The sequence below is a fragment of the Spodoptera frugiperda genome, chromosome 16, assembly GCF_023101765.2.
Source record: "Spodoptera frugiperda isolate SF20-4 chromosome 16, AGI-APGP_CSIRO_Sfru_2.0, whole genome shotgun sequence".
Classification (NCBI taxonomy): Eukaryota; Metazoa; Arthropoda; class Insecta; order Lepidoptera; family Noctuidae; genus Spodoptera; species Spodoptera frugiperda.
Genome location: NC_064227.1, coordinates 4,318,010 through 4,337,652, shown reverse-complemented (window position 1 = coordinate 4,337,652; position 19,643 = coordinate 4,318,010). Strand labels below are relative to the sequence as shown.

General features: G+C 37.8%; 1 protein-coding gene across 2 annotated transcripts; it reads left to right on the top strand.

Annotated features, from left to right (window-relative positions):
- The first annotated feature begins 2,461 nt into the window (after nt 1–2,461).
- Nucleotides 2,462–19,509, top strand: LOC118280754 (uncharacterized). Of its 2 annotated transcripts, none has more exons than XM_035601121.2 (7): nt 2,462–2,703; nt 9,775–9,852; nt 13,037–13,107; nt 16,684–16,866; nt 17,323–17,535; nt 18,443–18,644; nt 19,326–19,509. In XM_035601121.2, exons 1-7 carry the CDS (start codon nt 2,694–2,696, stop codon nt 19,406–19,408), a joined length of 840 nt encoding a protein of 279 aa, XP_035457014.1. In that variant the 5' UTR covers nt 2,462–2,693; the 3' UTR covers nt 19,409–19,509. The 2 variants fall into 2 exon arrangements, with proteins under 2 accessions (XP_035457014.1, XP_035457015.1); XM_035601122.2 differs by lacking the exon at nt 2,462–2,703 and adding an exon at nt 7,460–7,617.
- The last annotated feature ends 134 nt before the right edge of the window (nt 19,510–19,643 follow it).

Below are 19,643 nucleotides of genomic sequence, written 5' to 3'. Positions count from 1 at the left end.
AGTTATCGTCTACCTATTATCGATTTATGACTCGTAATCTAAACATAATATATAAGTGGGCAATTTGGGTGAAAGTCCATGTTATCACGGCCGTAATATGTCGACTGATAAAGGTCACTGCAGGACATAGGACAGATAACTGATAACTCACTATCAGTTAGGTTAGGTATCAAAGAGTACGGTTGTTAAAAAAATCTAAAATTTACTTCATTTGAAAATAATATTCTTGTCAGTTATTAAGTAAATTAACTAAAACTAGTGGTCGCCCAGTGGTCGAAATTCGACCATATACGATTTAATTTACAATACCACTTAACATACGTTCAAGGATAATTTTTATTTAACTCAAACAAACTCTTTTATAAAACTCTATTCATATAAGACGTGAGAATATCATCGCAATGTCTGTCAATTTTGACGTTTTGTCAAATAAGATCAGATACAATGCATGGTAGTGTGTGTAATGTTTTATTTATTGATTTAATGTACCTACTTTATAAGCATTATTTTTGAAAATATTACCGTTCTGCACTTTTCCTACACATAAACTATAAGTGTACCAAATTTTATGCTCCTACTACGTCCGCGCAATTTTCGTAAAAAGGTGTATAAAGTTTTTGCATCACGTATTAATATAATGAGAGGGAATTTATTGAGAGAAGCTCTACTAGTTTCCAGTCACAGAAGGACTCTTGAAGCAATTATTAAGCAGGAGTATTTGCAGGAGGAGGAGGACTATTTGCAGCCTACTGTCTGTCAGCGTCTGCGCACGTTGCTCAGAAGGAAGAGTTCCTCTGTGACTCGAAACTAATACAGCTCGACTAATAAATTCACGTGACTTTACAAGTCATTGTGATATTGGTTTCCGTATAATTTTCTACTGTACTGGTCCATGGCACTTTATTTAAAACATGGCGCAATTATTCAAGATTTTAAAATGGTATAATACCTACTACAAAAAATACTCAGGAAAACGAATAAGCAATCGAAAAAACTTTTTTAAAATAAAAATAATATAAAAAAATATCAGTATTTGCATTTTATATTAATATAATCCGACTACCTGATGTTATATGCACAATAATATCAGCTTTATTTAATAATGTTTTTCTCACTTTTTATTTACCGATGACCAAAATAAGTACATATTAAGCCCATACTTAAATATATTTTAATTTTTAATCTGTATTGCAAAATTTGACGCAGCCCGTTTAATAAGATGCCCGATATTTATTTTAAAATAAGTGACTATCTTGTAAAAGTAAGCGTCCACAGGCCCGCATCGTACGCATTGCACGCAACGGATTTTAGCTGTCTTGTATAGGAATTCATACAACGGCGTCCACAGATCCGCATCGTACGCACCGCATCATCGGCAATGCGATTCGTACCGATGACGTCATACGGAATGCGTGCGATGCGTACGATGCGGGTACAGATCAGCATCGACGCTTAGCTTAAGTGGCCACTGCTGACCAAATGTCTCTTCTCACAGGGTTGGCAATTTGAAACTATTAATAAGAAATTATAAGTCTAGGTTTCCCCACGAAGTTTTTCTTCATCGCTTATGAAAAATCCGTGCAAAAAAAAACGTACCCGCCGAATTGAGAACCTCCTCCTTTTTGGGAAGTTGGTTTAAAATTGCAAAGAAATAGATAGCAAACTACTTAAAAATAATGTAATAAAAACAATTGTAATCAATCCAGTAAGTATAGATAGAGTATAGGTGAGTTGCGGACACGTAACAGGGGCCTTAGTCTGCTATTACAATTGTGTCAGAATGGTCGATCACTGAGCAGTGCAAGAGGGATGGTGCTATACAACCTACATAGCTCCGTCCCTCTTGCACTGCTCAGTGATCGACCATTCTGACACAATTGTAATAGCAGACTAAGAGGTTATCTGACCTCCGGCTCAAAACGGGAGTAAGAACGGGGTGGTTTTTAGTCAGTAAGAGTCTGACGCTCCCCCTCGCCTCACCCAAGGCTGCAGAAGTAATTTGATGACCTCTCAAAAAAAAAGAAACGTATGGGTAATTATAATTTTAATATGTACCTTGTTAACTGCCGTACTCAGAGTCATTTAATGATTACATTAACTAAATAAATCCTTAGTAACGATTTTTGTTCAGTAAACAATTTCTAAGGAGTGGGTTAAGTATTTGTTCTTAATTATAAATAAACAAATTAGAAAAGGGCATTATGATTATCTTCTTAAGAAAGAGAGAGAGAGCACGTAATGCCGCTATACAATGAATAAAGCTTAGTAATACTTTGACCGAACCGGGAATCGAACCCGAGCCATTCGCAATTAAGACTATTCGGCCAACGGGGCAGTCAGCAGGCAGCATTTACTTTTATTTAAACAAAAACGTAATTTCATTTCATTATTAAAGGGATATTAATAAATTATCCTCAAATGATGTTTGTTCTGTCCGTACCTACTTGTATCGCATTAGTTCGCCCGGGCGATGCGTACGTTTAGTTATGTTATGAGTGCACGCGTGATGAACAAAACGTTTCCATAAAATAAAATAAATACTCTATTTATTATTAAAATAAATTATTTTGAATTTTAATGTAGTGTTGTTAAGGTTTAGTTTCGAAGAAGTGTGGTGTGGTGTTTGTCGTGTGTATTTATTTTTTTAAATTTTTTTTGTTTATTTTATATTTGAAATTGGAAAGTTAGTGACAATGATTAAAGGTTTGTATTTTTTTTTTTATTATATTTGGCTATGCTATTTTATTTTCTTTTTTATTTTATGAAAAATCGATGGCTCTAAAAGGAGCCCTAAAATGTCGTTAGAAGGATCTATCTCATTTTTTTAATTAAAATATTAAAAAGTGTATGTGAAACTTATAAAATTAACTTGTGGTAGAAAGTTATCTGTTATTGGTGGGTTAAAAGTTTTAGTGTAATTATTAAAAGTTTTCTCAGAGATGAAGCTATATTTGTGTCTATAATTTAGGCTGCATACAACTTTAACATCTTTTCACTGCAGTTAATTGGAAGTATACTATTTTATTAATATTTTAAGTTAGGTATTAAAAAGGGAACCAAAGCTCATCACACAACAACAATAAACTTTTTCAAATTTTTATGTAGGCTTGTACCTAATCCAATAATTTATAAACGGTATCTCATATTAATACTATAACTTTTACATACTTAATAAACACATTTGACTTCAAAATGTTATTATTTTCTCGATCAATTAAAATTAAAAGCAACACTTTGTTTACCACAATCTAATAATATTCTATGTAAATTGATACATCATAATTATTATGCATTACATGTTTACGCTACACATCAAATTATACAAAACCAGTTTATTCTGGTCTCGCTGTATATGATCGGTCCATAAATTTGACGATCAGCTTATACTGGTTTTGCATAGCTTGGTGTGAAGTCCTGTGTACTATAGGTTAATACTATGTCAGAACAGTGCATGCTGTTGTTAGATGTCCGATCAAGGTCCAGTGGCAACAAGATGGAAGCAAATTACATTTATTAACAGACTAGACTTGTTGTAAACGAGACTATTATTTTATTGATAGAGGACAATAACACATCATTCACTATTACTAGGTATTACTAGGTATATTTGAAATATTTATTAGTAATTACCGACGTGAAACAACGCTTGCGTTATGTGAGTGATGTTACCCGAGGCCCAAGAAGGGGACCTTCCCAATCTTCCCAATCCCCGATTCCCCAACAACCCTTAAATTCCTAACTCCCAAAAGGCCGGCAACGCACTTGTAACGCCTCTGGTGTTTCAATTGTCCATGGGCGGCAGCGATTGCCTACCATCAGATGATCCGTCCGCTCGTTTACTTGCTTTTGCCATAAAAAAAAGACTAGACTTGTTGTAAACGAGACTATTATTTTATTGTTAGAGGACAATCACACATCTTTCACTTTCACACTTTATTTGAAATACTTATTCGTTGTTAGAAATGGAAATATCACTCAACCGTGTCACTCAAATTCTTCAATCTTTCTTTTTTATTGTGAAAAAAATATATAAATGTTTAATGAGTCAGTATCTCTCTAAATAATGGGATTGGCATATCCTTGTTGGATAAAAACCCCAATACCTTTAGAAATAAAGATTAAAAAAGAGCTCTAGCTAAACATTTGCTCTTTCTTCTCTTGTAGGAAGGTAATAATAGAATAGGAAGATCTCCTCTTGAAAATGGGATGAACTGTTTCGGGTCTGGGTGTCATGTGTATGTGAACTTGTATGTTTATAAACGCACCCACGATATAGGAGAAAATCCTGGAGTGGAGCAAAGTCTTCATAAAAAAAAGACTTGAGACATGAATAATGAACCAAAACTGTTTGGGTATCTGTTGAAAAATAAACGTTGCTACCAAGCCATATGACAAGAAGCAGACTAGTGCAAATAATTTTATCGTAGGAGCTTAAGGAATAGAAATATCATCACAATATTATCAGCTATTTGGGTAACAACGTAGTTAGTTTATTTGAAAAGACTCTTATTCTTATTTGGATAAGGTCTCCAATCATTATGATTCTTTAATTTATCGGTAGGCCTGTATTTTTCATAGATAGGTAGATAAATAGGTGAAAATAATACATTTTACACATTTAATAATAGTAACACATTTACCTATCTACAAATATTTATTGGCTTTAGTGAACTCAATTGTACTTGTAGAAAAAATATAAAATTGAAAGGAATCCTACAATTCTTTTTGAGCGGAGTAAATCATCCAATGACTTCTCCCGTCTTGGGCGAGGCGAGAGAGTATCAGACTCTTACTGACTAAATACTACCCCGTTCCTACTCCTGCTTTTCGAGCCGGAGCTCCGGTAAACCCGCTAGGTAGTCCGCAGCTCCGGACGGAATCCTACAACGGATCTGCTTTTCAGCGAATTAACCACAGATTGTCAATATCTGTGTTTGTTTACTTTTTTCTGTTTTCAGTAGCTATGAATCAAATGGTAATACGTGACATATTCCACACGCCATTACTGAAAAATCTATAGGTATAGGAAAATCTACCTGCTATTCATTTCTATGACGTGATTTGGGTATTTTTCCTCAGTCGAAAACAAATTCTCACACCGTAATTAAAATTATTTGACGATATACAACAATAAAGTAAGAGATAACCAAGCTTCGGCACGAATGGACCTGCTCGAACGGAGTGACACCACGGCCATATTACTCAATCTTCATCGTTATCATCAGACATTAGCCGCTCTTCATCCACTGCTTGACAGAGATCTCTCCAATATGATCCTCTGAGTTTTATATAACATCTATATCTACCTATTCCTGCTATGAATATGTAGAACAAACAAATAAGTAATTTACAATCGTTTATGTCATCAGTTGCAGTCGGTAAACTACACACAAGGCTGAGCGGCGGCTAATTGAGCCAATAGACAATATTTACCATGGAGTCTATGTAATTTGTTGGTTGGCTATCGACAATAAGTGTAACCTATATAATTTTACTAGCTCTTGCCCACGACTTTGTACTTCGTTATTATAATATTATTATAATATCATAGCAGTTTTTAATTAAAATAATATTAAAGATACAAATGTTAACGAAAAATCATGCAGCATTTTAGGGCTTTCATTTTCATATTAAGCAAAATCTTTAGTTATATTTCATTAGTTTGATATCATTAATTTTAGGTTTTTTCTGAGCGGGGAAATCTTCCAATTTTTTCTCCTGCCTTGGACGAGGCGAGAGAGAGTGTCAGTCAGACTCTTACTGACTAAAAACCACCATGTTCCTACTCCTGCTTTTCGAGCCGGAGCCTTGGTAAACCGCTAGGTAGTCTGCAGCTCCAGGTATAATTATTAGTTAGATGTAATATTTTGATAGAAATAAGAATAAATAAACAAATCTAAATGCAGTGGACACAAACTATAGCCTCGCATTGATTATCATCGAAGGCCATCAATAAAGGAGTCTGCTGTTCTTACATAAACCAATGTTAAATATCAATTGAACTCATTTTATATGTTTTCCAGTCTATACATATATCGATTGGTATCATAATATTGTTATGTATAGAGTTTTTGAGGGGGGAAAATCACCCAATGACTTCTTTCGCCTTAGGTGAGGCGAGAGGGAGTGTCAGACTCTTACTGACTAAAAACCACCAACCACCCCATTCCTACTCCTGCTTTTCGAACCGGAGCCCCGGTAAACCCGCTAGGTAGTCCGCAGCTCCGATTATGTATAGAGTAGGTATATTATTTCAACCGGCAAAAATGCCACCAGGCTTAGGCTTACGATGCTTTTCCACCAGAGATGTGCTATGCTACGTTGCTGTGGATGCGTTTGGTTTCCACCAATAATATTCATTGGTACACACAGTTTAGCACTGGTGGAAACGGACTCAGCTAAGCTATGTTTTTTTTTTATATGAAAGATTCGTGGTATGGATGCGTGCTATGGATGTGTATTATAAATGGCGGAAGCCAGCTCGAGTATGCGATGTATCGGTAGGAAACTATTGCGCTGCGCATCTTCCTCGCAAAGCTACAAACTTAGTTTCAGTGGAAACGGTCACATAATTTCACAACTTAGCTATTACATCTTCGCAGCATAGCTACATAACACATCTCTGGTGGAAAAGCATCCTTAAGTTCGCCAGTGTGTGGTTTATGAAAAATAATTGTAAAAAAAAATTAGTCTATGAAATTTTCAAAAGACTGAAGTGATCATTACTCTTACTTTGCCCGACTTGGGAATCGAATCCAAAACTATTTAATCACTATGACTGTAACATATAAATATATTTGTATCTTACAGACTACAAATCAAAGCTCTTTTCCTTATTTAAAATTATAAGCCCTACGTAAAGGTCATTTAGGTCATTTAGTATAGTTTAAACACAATATCAGTCAAGGATAATTAAACCTTATTTACCCGAACAGAATGATTTATTTCCTCTGTCATTAAAATACTTAAGTTATATAAAATCTAATCTCTCATAATTTAATTTGTTTGCACGATTAGTGCAGTGTTTGGGCAACTGGCTGCTGCGCACCGGGTAGCGGGCTCGATTCCCGCACGGAGCAAGTTTTTGTGTGATCCGCAAATTGTTGTTTCGGGTCTGGGTATCTTGTGTATGTGAGATTGTATATTTGTACAGGCACCCAGGATACAGGAGACAATCCTAGTGTGGGGCAAAGTTTTTTTCAAAGAAAACAAAATGCATTATAAAAATAAGTCCTTTGCTTAAGCCTAAAGAAATTTTCCTTCCTGGCGCTATAACTTCAAAGCGCACGAACCGATTTCCATGGTTTTGCATTCGTTGGAAAGGTCTCGGGCTCCGTGAGGTTTATAGCAAAGAAAATTTAGGGAAAAATTCCAAGAGAAAAGCAGGAATACTGGAAAAATTTTTGGTGGCGAAACAGAGTTTGCTAGTTATACATATAGCAAACATGTATACAAGCGTTCTCTATATCGATTGTAGTGCTTGTGTCGATAACTCTACTGATAATGCTGATAACGAGTAACCTCTCAGCTCCGAGCTCAGTCGGCAGCTGTGCGCCCCAAGAGACGCACGTAGACGCAAGAATTTAATACATTCGCCAAATTTTTACGTCACTAAACGTGAGTTTCGTAATACTACTGTATTTTTAGCTCATCTCATCACAATCATCTTGTACATAATACACAACATACTTGTTACCAATTACCAGTGTTTTTCCTTAACCATGTCTGACACTAATAATTATGTCAAAATGTATGTTGCCGTACCGGGTTTCATGTTGAGACAAATATGTGCTTAATACGGTAGTTTCCTACTAGTCAAATTCAATACTTTTTTCGAAACGTCAAAAACGATATTTTCTATGAACTTTGTATGAAATACTCTATTATGACGTCATCAGATTTTTACGTCAAATAGCAGACTTATTTCTAGAAATTTAGCTAGAAAATATCGAAAATGAGAGTGTGATTATTTTTGAATATTTTATTATAATAATTTATTTTTAACCCACTCATCATCCCTATTCTGTAATATCTAAATGTACACATGAATACAATAAATAGTTTGAGTTTGAGTTTGACACTACATATTTTTGTAATTTTTTTTTCAATTAGCAAATTGGTCCGAAGCTACTTACACTTTCGAACGAGCATCTAGCTTCTCTGATAGACAGACTGACGGACAATTCAATTTGACATTTCAGAAGTGCCTAATTTAGGTATATTTGAAATTAATGCTTTGACTTTGGTTGCAATAGAAATGCAATATTTAGTTTGATTCATATTCGTTTTAAAAAACAATTAGTTTGTTTAGATATTTCTTCATTTTAAAATATTGTTCTGGCATTGTTGTTGATTGAGGAAATGCATGGTTTATTTATGACATCTCCGTACCTACACGGAGGAATATTTTCCACGACACCAATCTCAGACAATCATAAATCATTTTGTACGTAGCTAATATAAATAGCTTCTTTATATATAAATGATATTTTATGTAAAACGTGACAAACTTTAGGTTTGAAAACCAGGCTATTTTCTAACCGCCGTACTCAGAGTCATTTAATGGTTACTTAACACAGTCCTTAGCAATTGTTTTCGATACAAAATCGTTCCTAAAGAATAATTTAGGTTATCATTTAATGTTTCTGAGTATGGGAGTTAGACTTATTTGCTAATACATACGTAAATAATCTTCACTGATCTGAAATCCCATAATAAGAGTTTATAAAAGTGCCCGTATCTATTTATTTTTTATGGAATAGGGGGCAAACGGCAGACTATTCACCTGACGGTAATAATGTTCTATTGTTGAAGAATTATGTTTGTGTCACATATTTTAAATATTAATTATTATGCTAATATCAGCGTACTCATGTACGCTATAGAGACTCATATTCATGAGCAGCATTGCATCAGTTACACGACGTTCGTAGTGTTGTGTGTCGCGCAATGCCGCTCATGAATATGAGCCCTAGCGTGGCTTGAAACTAGTCGAGTTCCTCGTCAAACAGTTACGTGAATACGCCGGGTAAATTAAATAGTATTCTCACGAAAGCTATAATATAAAAATATAAGCGAACCGTCTTAGCTTTGCATGGGTGCAATGGTGATATGCATGTATTATACATATAAACCTTCCTCTTGAATCACTCTATCTATTAAAAAAATCGCATCAAAATCCGTTGCGTAGTTTTAAAGATTTAAGCATACGAAGGGACATGGGGACAGTGATATTATATTGTTTCAAGTTCGCCACAAGAATTTAATTCATCTTTATTTATTAGTCGTTTATCAAATCATTGCTTGTCTATCATACAAAAATATTGCCCTTCGTATGTTTGGGGTCGACAAATTATATATTTTTCTATCCGTTATCAACTGTTATCTCGTAGTTTAGCATTGGCAACATCTTAAACTTGATTTAGCTTCGAATTTAATGAACATTAATAAATGACTAGTAATAACAAGATCAATTGGTTTCGGGGTAGTCTGGCTGACTGTAGAACAAATACCACTTTGTGCATTAATGGAAAGTTATTAATATCTTAATACTCGATCGAGCGATCGAGTTAATTTATGTTTTGTAGTTTATGTGACACTTCGCCCTAATAAGTTAGGATAAGTTAGTTGCATAAGACAGTTAATAAAAGGTATTCGTAAGAACAACACGTCCCCTTTAATAAACTGAAGAGACCAAAAGGTTTCAAGGAATCTATGAGACAAGACGCCATTGAAGTATGACATAATATTTAATTATTGTTCTTCTTGTTACAGTAAGCGAAATCATGAAGATCGGTTTCATTGGCGGCGGGAGGCTGGCCTTCGCCCTGGCCAACGGATTTATCTCAGCTGGTAAATATTGTTTCATACATACATACATACAATCACATACGTTATATACTTACCTATAATATTCACTATAATGTAAGACAGAGTTGTCCCCATTTTCTCCAATTACCTATGTTACAAAAATTTGTCGGGCACTTTTTTATGGATTAAGCCTGTAAACGAGCAAACGGATCACCTGATGGTAAGCAATCGCTGTCACTCTTAGACGCTTGAAACACCGGTGACGTTACAAGTGCGTTGCCGGCCTCTTAGGAATTTAAGGGTTGTTGGGGAACTTGGGCCTCCGATAACCTCACTCAAACACAACGCAAGCGTTATTTCAACGTCGATTTTCTGTGTTATCTGTTATAAGAAGGTGATGACTGGTGAAACAGGCTCTAAGCCCCGGTGATGTTAAGAAAATCCCACTGATAAATAATAATCCCAATAGTATTATTAGAATTAGGTTATTTTTAAACATTGAATAAAATTTAAAAAAAGAAAACATAACAACAAAACTACTCTACTGAGCTAGTCAATTCAGTAACTATAATAATTAAACATCATGTTAACTAATGTATTAACATGGATTGTAAAAGGCAATTACCTCGGCTTTAAAGATGTACTTATGTCTTATGACGTCATTTGTTTGTTTGTGTACGTACCTACTACTCAATCTTGGGTAAACTTATGAAAGAAACGTAATCAGTAACAGAGGTAGGTACTTTTTTTGAGGGGGGGAAATCATCCAATGACTTCTCCCGCCTTGAGCGACGCGAGAGGGAGTATCAGACTCTTACTGACTAAAAACCACCCCGTTCCTACTACTGCTAGTAGTCCGCAGCTACGTAGAGGTAGGTACTTAGATCTTGGTTTAAAGTAGGAGTCATATCATCATCATCAACAGCCTATAAGTGGCCACTGCTGAACAAAGACCTCTCTTCGCGAAGAAGGCTTTAGTATTGATCACTACGCTTACTCGATGCTGGTTGGCGATTTCAAACTTATAAATGTTAAGCCTAGGTTTCCTCACGATCCGGAGCTATGGACATCGTAACAGTTACCAGGGTTCCGGCTTAAAGCAGGAGAATGAACGGGGTGGTTTTAGTCAGTAAGAGTATCTGACTCAAGGCGGGAGAGGCCATTGGATGATTTACCCCCTCAAAAAAAAAAAAAGGTTTCCTCACGATGATTTCCTTCACCGTTAATCAGTGGTGTCCAAATAATCTTATATCAGCGAAATAAATGTTCCTTAAAACATTTTGTTTACAAGAATTTCGATTTAAAAGATTCCAAATTAGTTTGCACGAATTGTTTCGTACTGCATCGTGCTTCGTGCCCAGTTTATTATTAATTTCGTGACTATACTCATCTTCGTTGTATCAATTTAATTATCGATAAAATGTCAAAATCTTGATCAAATTGACACATGCATCGTGATGTAGTTCCTAGTTGAAAGACAATAAGCGTTCCTGCACACGATGCCGCCACACCGTCACAAGACGTCCTTTTTTTATTGTTTTGAGGGAGGAAAATCATCCAATGACTTCTCCCGCCTTGGGCGAGACGAGAGGGAGTGTCAGACTCTTACTGACTAAAAACCACCCCGTTCCTTCTCCTGCTTTTCGAGCCGGAGCCCCGGTAAACCCGCTAGGTAGTCCGCAACTCCGGGACAAAAGACGTCGAATTTAACGCGTTACGATCTGACGCGGCGGTTATGTCCTATGTCTATATGAATCCTGTCCTATATGAAATCGTTACGTTTTGTCTCTGTTTCCGACATTATAAACAAAAACGTAACGGCACCCATCCAGTTCTCGCGAAAATTTAAGCCAATTGATTGAGTGCCGCGTGCCGAATCTTCACCGCATCGTGTTCGCGTCTAGATCCCTCATGCAGCCGCAGGACGTCGCGTCATACAACAGTTGAATTCATTCTATTAGCGGTCTTGGTCGTAATAGTAAAAAGTTAGGTACGTGTAAGTTCGAACGCGGTCGGTAATGGAATTAATCAGAGGTAACAAAGGGGGCGGCGGCGGCGCGGTGACCACGCGGTGGCGGCGCGGTGGCAGCGTCATGTGCAAAAAGCTGAATATACTTACTTTAAATATTGTAAACATTTTTGTCAATGGGAAAAACCTGAAAATTAATGTTTAGTTTTTATTATGCGTAATTATGGTAGGTAGGTAAATGATATTTGAAAGTCGGATTAAAGTAATTAAAGATAAGTAAGGGTATATATAATTTTAATTAAGTATAGGTACATATTACTAAAATAGAAAATAGGATGAAACATGGCGTTTATTTTTAATATCTGTTTAGATACTATTTCTATTTACTTTGAGGTCGTGGTATCACTCCACTTCAACCCCCAGATCTGTCTAAATGCACCAAGAAGAGCACCAGTTGCATTATAGGTTCGAGCATATTATGCCGGGTCGCAGCGGGGCGGCGCGGAGCGCAAAAATCCGCTTAAATCGCTTCAATACAATTTACATTAAATAACGCACACTGTGTCGGGCCGCAGCGGCTCGCATTATTGCGCGACGGATTTCCGTCCGTGCGATGCGGCCCGCCCCGCCCCGCTGCGCCCCGTCACAAACAAATTGGATGTATCCATATTTTACGTTTTCTCTTTTGACGAATTTCTTGTCTATGCTGTTCTTCTTCTAACAGCAGGCAAAAAAACGCAAGTTCTTCGTCAGAGCTATCCATAACGTACAGTTGCACGCAAATTCCGGCAGTACACTGTACTCAAAATCCGTCAATGCAATGCGACCCGGCCCGTCACAAATGTGTTAGGTACGCATTTTGCGCTGCGCTGCGGCCCGCTCCGCCCCGCTGCGGCCCGGCATAATATGCTCGAACCTTAACTCTACAATTACAATCATTTATCGATACTCGATACTTTTGATTTGTATTTTTTTTTTTTATTTTAGTACCCTAAGTGATCGCTGTAAGTAAAATATGCGAAATATTGAGTATCGACTACGTAATTATGTAATATTATTTAGGTACTTTAAAATCAGAGTAAACATACAAGTTGCACAATGTCTCATGCTAGCACTCAACACGAGTTCGGTCCTACGTGACTCGAGAAGTCGAGAACAGTGGTATTTACCTCATGTAAATTCATTGTAATCTATTTCTGAATTAAAGGGTTTAGTAAACATGTGGTTAATTATTTGTTTTCGACACACTTTCCTCAGGTTTGGCAAAACCCGATGAGATCACGGCCAGTGTCCATCCTGCCGATGTCGTCAGTGCTGAAGCGTTTAAGGTAAACAATTTAATCATAAATAAACTAAATAATAAGCTATTGTTTTGGTTCAAGTTTAACTCTCTTTATTTTTTTTTTACCTGCCTAGATTATTTTTTTGAAAAACGTTGCACCACACTATGATTTTCTCCTGTGTCGTGAGTGCGGCACAAACATACAAGTTCACATACACATCACGCCCAGACCCGAAATGTAGATAGGTAACCAATGCATATTGCCTACTAAGGAAGAGAAAACATTTTGTCTTTTTGTAGAAAATGAATACAGAACTCCAGTCATCACAAACCGACAGAGGCAGTGTATAGGCTTTGCTCATGTTCAGCAGTGCGAGGGTTCCTGACTCTCAACACGATTTTTTCGATGCTTTGTAATACTTGAATTTACGTTAGTTTAAAATATTTTCCCTCTTAAGAAAAATTAGGTACCTATATCAACTAAACCACATCAAAACAAAATATCATGGATCATCAATTAATTATTAGTCATATGCATTTACTAATTAATGCTTTACAAGTAACCATGTAGGTTTATTTATAAATCGTTGTATGAGGAGGAAAAATACTATCATTTTACGTGTATCCCAGCAAATGTCTCGCCTGTGGTTTTGCCTACTTAAAATATTTACCCGAATGTAGGAAAGGTATTTTGGGTATATACGTCATATTTCGATATTTTAATGTATCTTGTAGAAGGTTATTCAAGGTGCATTCAAGGTGTATTTAGAAAAAATATCGGTGAAAGATTCTACCTCGTTTAAAATCGTCACGCCTTTTATCCCCGTAGGGTTCAACGCAAGTTGCCGCTTCACCCACTTTTCGAATTATAACAGTCCTAAATAATAGAGGGGAGCCTGATAGAAGCACTTTTAGACTCCGTGCTACTATCTGAGAATCGAGCCGAAAAAGCCCAGCAATACTTTACCCCAAAAAAAACCCAGGAATCGAACCGGAGACCCCTTGCTCTGCAGTCGCACTCGCGACCACTCGACCAACGAGGCAGTGGTTTAAATTTAACCTTGTGGAATATGTGTTCATTGTTTGTGAACAGTAAAGTACTGCTAGAAATAGAAATAGATAGTGTTATCGTCCTCTAGTACTTAATATTGCTTGTAAATGAAGCACTTATCGTTGATAATTATCTTTCCTTAAATCCCTAGTCATCATCACCATCTTTGGGCATTAACGGCCGCACTTCAGAGACATTTAATATTAATGATTAATTATTCTATGTTATCGGTTTACTCACGTAACGTTTTGACAAGGATCTCGACTAGTTTCAAGCCATGCTAGAGGCTCATATTCATGAGCAGTATTCCGCGACACACGACGCGGTGATTGTCGCGCTGCTACTCTCAAAACGTTACGTGAGTAAACCGATAATATATAATAATTAATTTAGATGTCTCTCGAAAGTCAAAATATTATATTTTAAGATTGCTTAAACGATTCCTTAGTAACGATTTTGTATCGAAAACAATAAATAAAGGACTGGATTAAGGTAACCATTAAATGTCTCTGAGTACCGGTAAAGTCCTAAGCTCAATAAAGGATTGTCCAGTTGCTTAAGTGGTCGCTAGTGTCACTGTTGACTGAAGAAGTCTTTATCCGAACAGGGAATTAACGCACGCGACCAACGATTTTATTAGCTTGATATTCCGAAGGCAGTATCCGACTTCCCGAAGCTGCGGACTACCTAGCGGGTTTATCGGGGCTCCGGTTCGAAAAGGGAGTAGGATCGGGGTGGTTTTTATCAGTAAGATGACACGCCCTCCCGTCGTACCAAGGCGGGAGAATTCATTGGATGATTTTCCCCCCTCAAAAAAAAAAGCTCGAGGATTGGCCAGTTGCTTCAGTCGAGTGTTCGCTAGTGTGACTGTTGATAAAGAAGTCTTTATCCGAACAGGGAATCAAACGCACTAGACTAATGGGACTTTTATTAGCTTGATATTCCAAAGGACTGCCTTTTTAATTATAATCCTTTCGTAGTTCTTCTGTTTTTAATAAGACGACCACTGCTGAACATAGGCCTCCCCCAATGACTTCCAGATAGACCGCTTGGAAGCGACCTGCATCTAGTGGCTCCCTGCGACCTTAATCAGGTCGTCTGTCCTCCCTTTGGGTGGACGTCCTACGCTGCGCTTGCCAGTACTCGAGAACCTTTCTGCCCCAGCGGGGATCGGTTCTCCGCGCTATGTGCCCTGCCCACTGCCACTTCAGCTTGCTTATCCGCTGGGCTATGTCGGCGACTTATGTTCTTTTGACTTTTGTTCTTCGCCGTTCATCTATGTATTACATAAAAATAAGTCTGGTTTTCCTGACGCTATTACTTGAGAACGCACGAACCGATTTCCGCAGTTTTGCATTCGTTGGAAAGGTCTCGGGCTCCGTGGGGTTTATATAGGCAAAATTCAAGAGAAAAGCACGAAAACAGGGAAAATTATTGGTGGCGAAACGGAGTCCGCCGAGTTTGCTAGTTAATCTATTAAAAACATGCCTATTCATGATTATTTTGGATTTACTGGGGGTAAATCATGGTGAAAACATGATGACATCAGTTATCTTAACGATGTACAAACATAATTACAATAACACGTTCAGGTTAAACTGTAACTCATTGTGACGTCACATCACCTTGACTTTGTGTTATAATTTGTGAGATAAGAACAGAAACGTCGTTGACTTCTATGTTAAAACGTATTTCTCTGTTTAAATATCATTTATGATCATGTTATTATGATTTTTGTTTGAAAGAAACTTTTTTTAAGGAGATTTGGATTCGGTTGTAGTATAATAGGTAAACGATCTCCGGCCACCGTGCGGACGGTGAGCAAGGGTAATTAAGGGCGCGACCAGAACTAGACCAGTGTGCACGACACGTCACGTTCCGCGTGCGCCTCAAAGAGCCATCAGACCACCACAGATGGGGCCCAGTAGGGCTGATGCGTAATCCGGAGCTGCGGACTACCTAGCGGGTTTACCGGGGCTCCGGCTCGAAAAGCAGGTGTAGGAACGGGTGGTTTTTAGTCAGTAAAAGTCTGACACTGCCTCTCGCCTCGCCTAAGGCGAGAGAAGTCAAAGGATGATTTTCCTCCCTAAAAAAAAGTACAGTAGGTATCTATGCAGCGATAAATGCTGCACATCGATCCATCAAAACTAATGAGCCGCAAAAACTAGTCAAGCACTTATCTCGTCCTTGAATTATAATCATCATCATAATTTGTGTGTGGGAGAGTCATGTTTCACCACGAATTTGGGCCGGCTCGACCGGACTAATACCATGGTCTCACCAAAAACAGACGTGAAATACGCTTGCGTTGTGTTTCGTTGTGTGAGTGAGGTTATTTACCGGAGGCCCTTGCGACGCCTCTGGTGTTTCAAGTATCCATGGGCGGCGGCGATTGCTTACCATCAGGTGATACGTCTGTTCGTTTACGTGTTCCATAAAAAAAATCTGTATAGATAGAAAAATGTATCGGTTGTCAGTTATGACATGTCCTCCTTATATTTTCTTCATGTTCCAGACCCATTAGATCCTAAAAATTGTTTCTATCTTCATATATCCAATCTTTGTCTCCAGAAACTGGGTGCGACAGCAGTGTTCGAGAACAAGCCAGTGGTGGAAAGATCCGAGGTGGTGATCGTATCTGTGAAACCCGATGTGGTGGTGCCAGTGCTGAAGGAAGTGAAGGACCTGCAGGCTTCGAAGAACAAGCTGTTCATCTCTGTCGCTATGGGAGTTACTACTGCTGCTATTGAAAAGGTAAAAACTTTATTTGTTAAAGTATATTTCTGTTTAAAACTTGACGAAATAGATGAGACAAATGAAAAAAAAAAAGCTTTGGCGTCCAGCGACAGGCACCAGGTGTCTGGTATGCATGCTGAACTGGACCTGTTTTATGCGTTCGGGCACAAAATATTTTTTTATTTTGTGTTCTTTTAGTGTTGTGTATATCTACATTTATTTTAATTGTTCTTTTTCTTATTTTATTTCGCGTGTAGATACTGTTTGTGCCTGGTGTTGTACCATTTTTTGAGTGAAAACCATATTTTTTTAACGAAAATTTGAGTGCGTTTGACCTCAATCTTGCCTGATGGGAAGCAACGATGTGATCTAAGGTGGTGCACGCAAGCTCAAATAATGTTCACTGTTGCAAATAAATGTTCTTTCTTTCTTTTTCTTCTTTTTAACACAAATTTAATCCAGCAATATTTCCAGGTATTACCAACAGAAGCTCGTGTGATCAGAGTGATGCCGAACACGCCAGCATTGGTGCAGCATGGAGCAGCCGCCCTCAGCCGAGGTACCCGAGCCACCGCCGATGACGCCAAGCTCACCACACAGCTGTTCCAAGCCGTGGGTACTTGCGATGAAGTGCCTGAATATCAGATGGATGCTGTTACTGCTTTGAGTGGTAGTGGACCTGCTTATGTAAGTATCGAGTTGATGATGAAGTTAAAAGGAAATATGGTATAAGGGACAAAAAATGAAATGTTCAGGAGAGCCGTTTAAACTCGTCGGTCGTCGAAAGAATACTAGGAAAATGTTTTTTTTTTTTTGCTAGGATATAAACGCCAAAAATGTCATCGTAGAGCCATGAGAGTAAGCGCATTCGAAAGAGCGGAAAATTTTACGTAGGATAGCATAATAAACTCATTTTTGACCAAAATGTCGCTTATACCCTATTTCCTTTTAACCGTCGATATTATTTTGATTGTAGCTGGTAGGCAGAGGAGGTAGGTAGACATGTATTGCATAACGTCGCGTCTCGACTGTCTTCCTTTGTATTGAGCTAACGGTCCAAAATAGGGTAGACTAATTTCAATTTTAATGTCCGTCTTGTACATTATTTTAAAACATTGGACACGTATTTCTATGATATATCGATTTGAAATATCGCGTGACGTCACTTCTAGGTACATTTTATACGTAGAAATGACGTATTTGCTCCCATTCCTAAACTTTGATTCGTTTTTATCTAAGTATTGTTATCTTATATGACAAAATAAAAAAATACGTGTCTAAAATTTTTTCGGACTAGATCGATTTTTAATTTCATACCCCATCATCATCCCTATTATCACTATCTGCGAAAACCGATTTTAATTTCAGCTGTAGCAGATGATGGATAGATTGATAATGAAATTCTCGCGATTACGTTGAGTTATAATATGTGAACAGCTAGCAGACATGACAATGGCAAGTTATGCAAACCAGTGAAGGTTTATAATAATAACTACTTTTTTTGGTTATGTTAATTGAATATGTGGGTGACTGTGCTGTTGGTGTGCTTATTGTTAAATGTAAATAAATACTAAAATATAATTCCATCTTCCAGATCTACATGATGATAGAGTCGCTAGCTGATGGCGGTGTGCGCTGCGGCCTGCCTCGCGACCTCGCCCTCCGCCTGGCTGCGCAGACCACGCTCGGCTCAGCAGCCATGGTGAAGACCGGCACCCACCCGGCAGTACTGAAGGATAACGTCACCAGTCCTGCTGGGTCCACCGCTGATGGAACTTATCATTTGGAGCAAAATGGTTAGTGGGATAGAAATGGAGATTTGGTATTTTTATTGGAAAGTGGGAAATTATTAGGCGTGTCGTGATGATTGGTGATTAGATCATGGATATCAGAAAAGTAGAAATTTTTATTTTTATCTTTTCCAGGTCAGCTTGACCCGGCAAACATTTGTGTCTCACCTTTTAAACTTTTCCTGGACTTCCACAACAAATTCAAGACAAAATTTTGCCAATTCGGTCCAGCCGTTCTCGAGTTTTAGCGAGACTAGACGACAACCACACAATCTTCTCGTTCTTACTGCCCTAATGCTATGTTCGTACTACGCTAGTACTTTAGATAAGTAGCGAGTGTTTAGTAGCTTTCTCTCGCTTCGATTTTGGGACAGATTTCAAGCTTGTTGGGTCGATAAACTACGTTTTCTTTTCCATTCCACGCTACCAGACGCCATGCTATCATGAATAATTCGACAAAAAAATAATAATATTATAGACACACTCGACTGCCTCGTTGGTCGAGTGGTCGCAAGTGCGACTGCCGGACAAGGGTTCTCGGGTTCGATTCCCGGGTCGGGCAAAGCACCACGTGACTTTTTTCGGTTTTTCGAAAATTTCTCTCGCACCTCTGCTTAACCCTTCGGGATAAAAGGCATAACGTTGCTTTATAGACACACTAAAATGTTTTTCCCGTCATCTTTCCAGGTTTCCGTTCAGCTGTCATCGGTGCGGTGGCGGCGGCCGCGGACAGATGTAAAGTGGTGAACAGCCAGCTCAACAACAGTTAGTCCGCAGTCTGCAGCTTATTCTAATGTAATTAGATACAAATTATATTACTTTAAGAGTACAACGAATATTATTTTCGTAAAATAAATGATTTCCAATTTTATCTGATGTTTGTTTTCCTTTCTTTTGACATTTTTTTTGTTACTGATCTTACCACCGTACTTAAAGTCATTTAATGGTTACTTAACCTTGTCTAGCAATTGTTTTTGATACAAAATCGTTATTAAAGAAAAGATT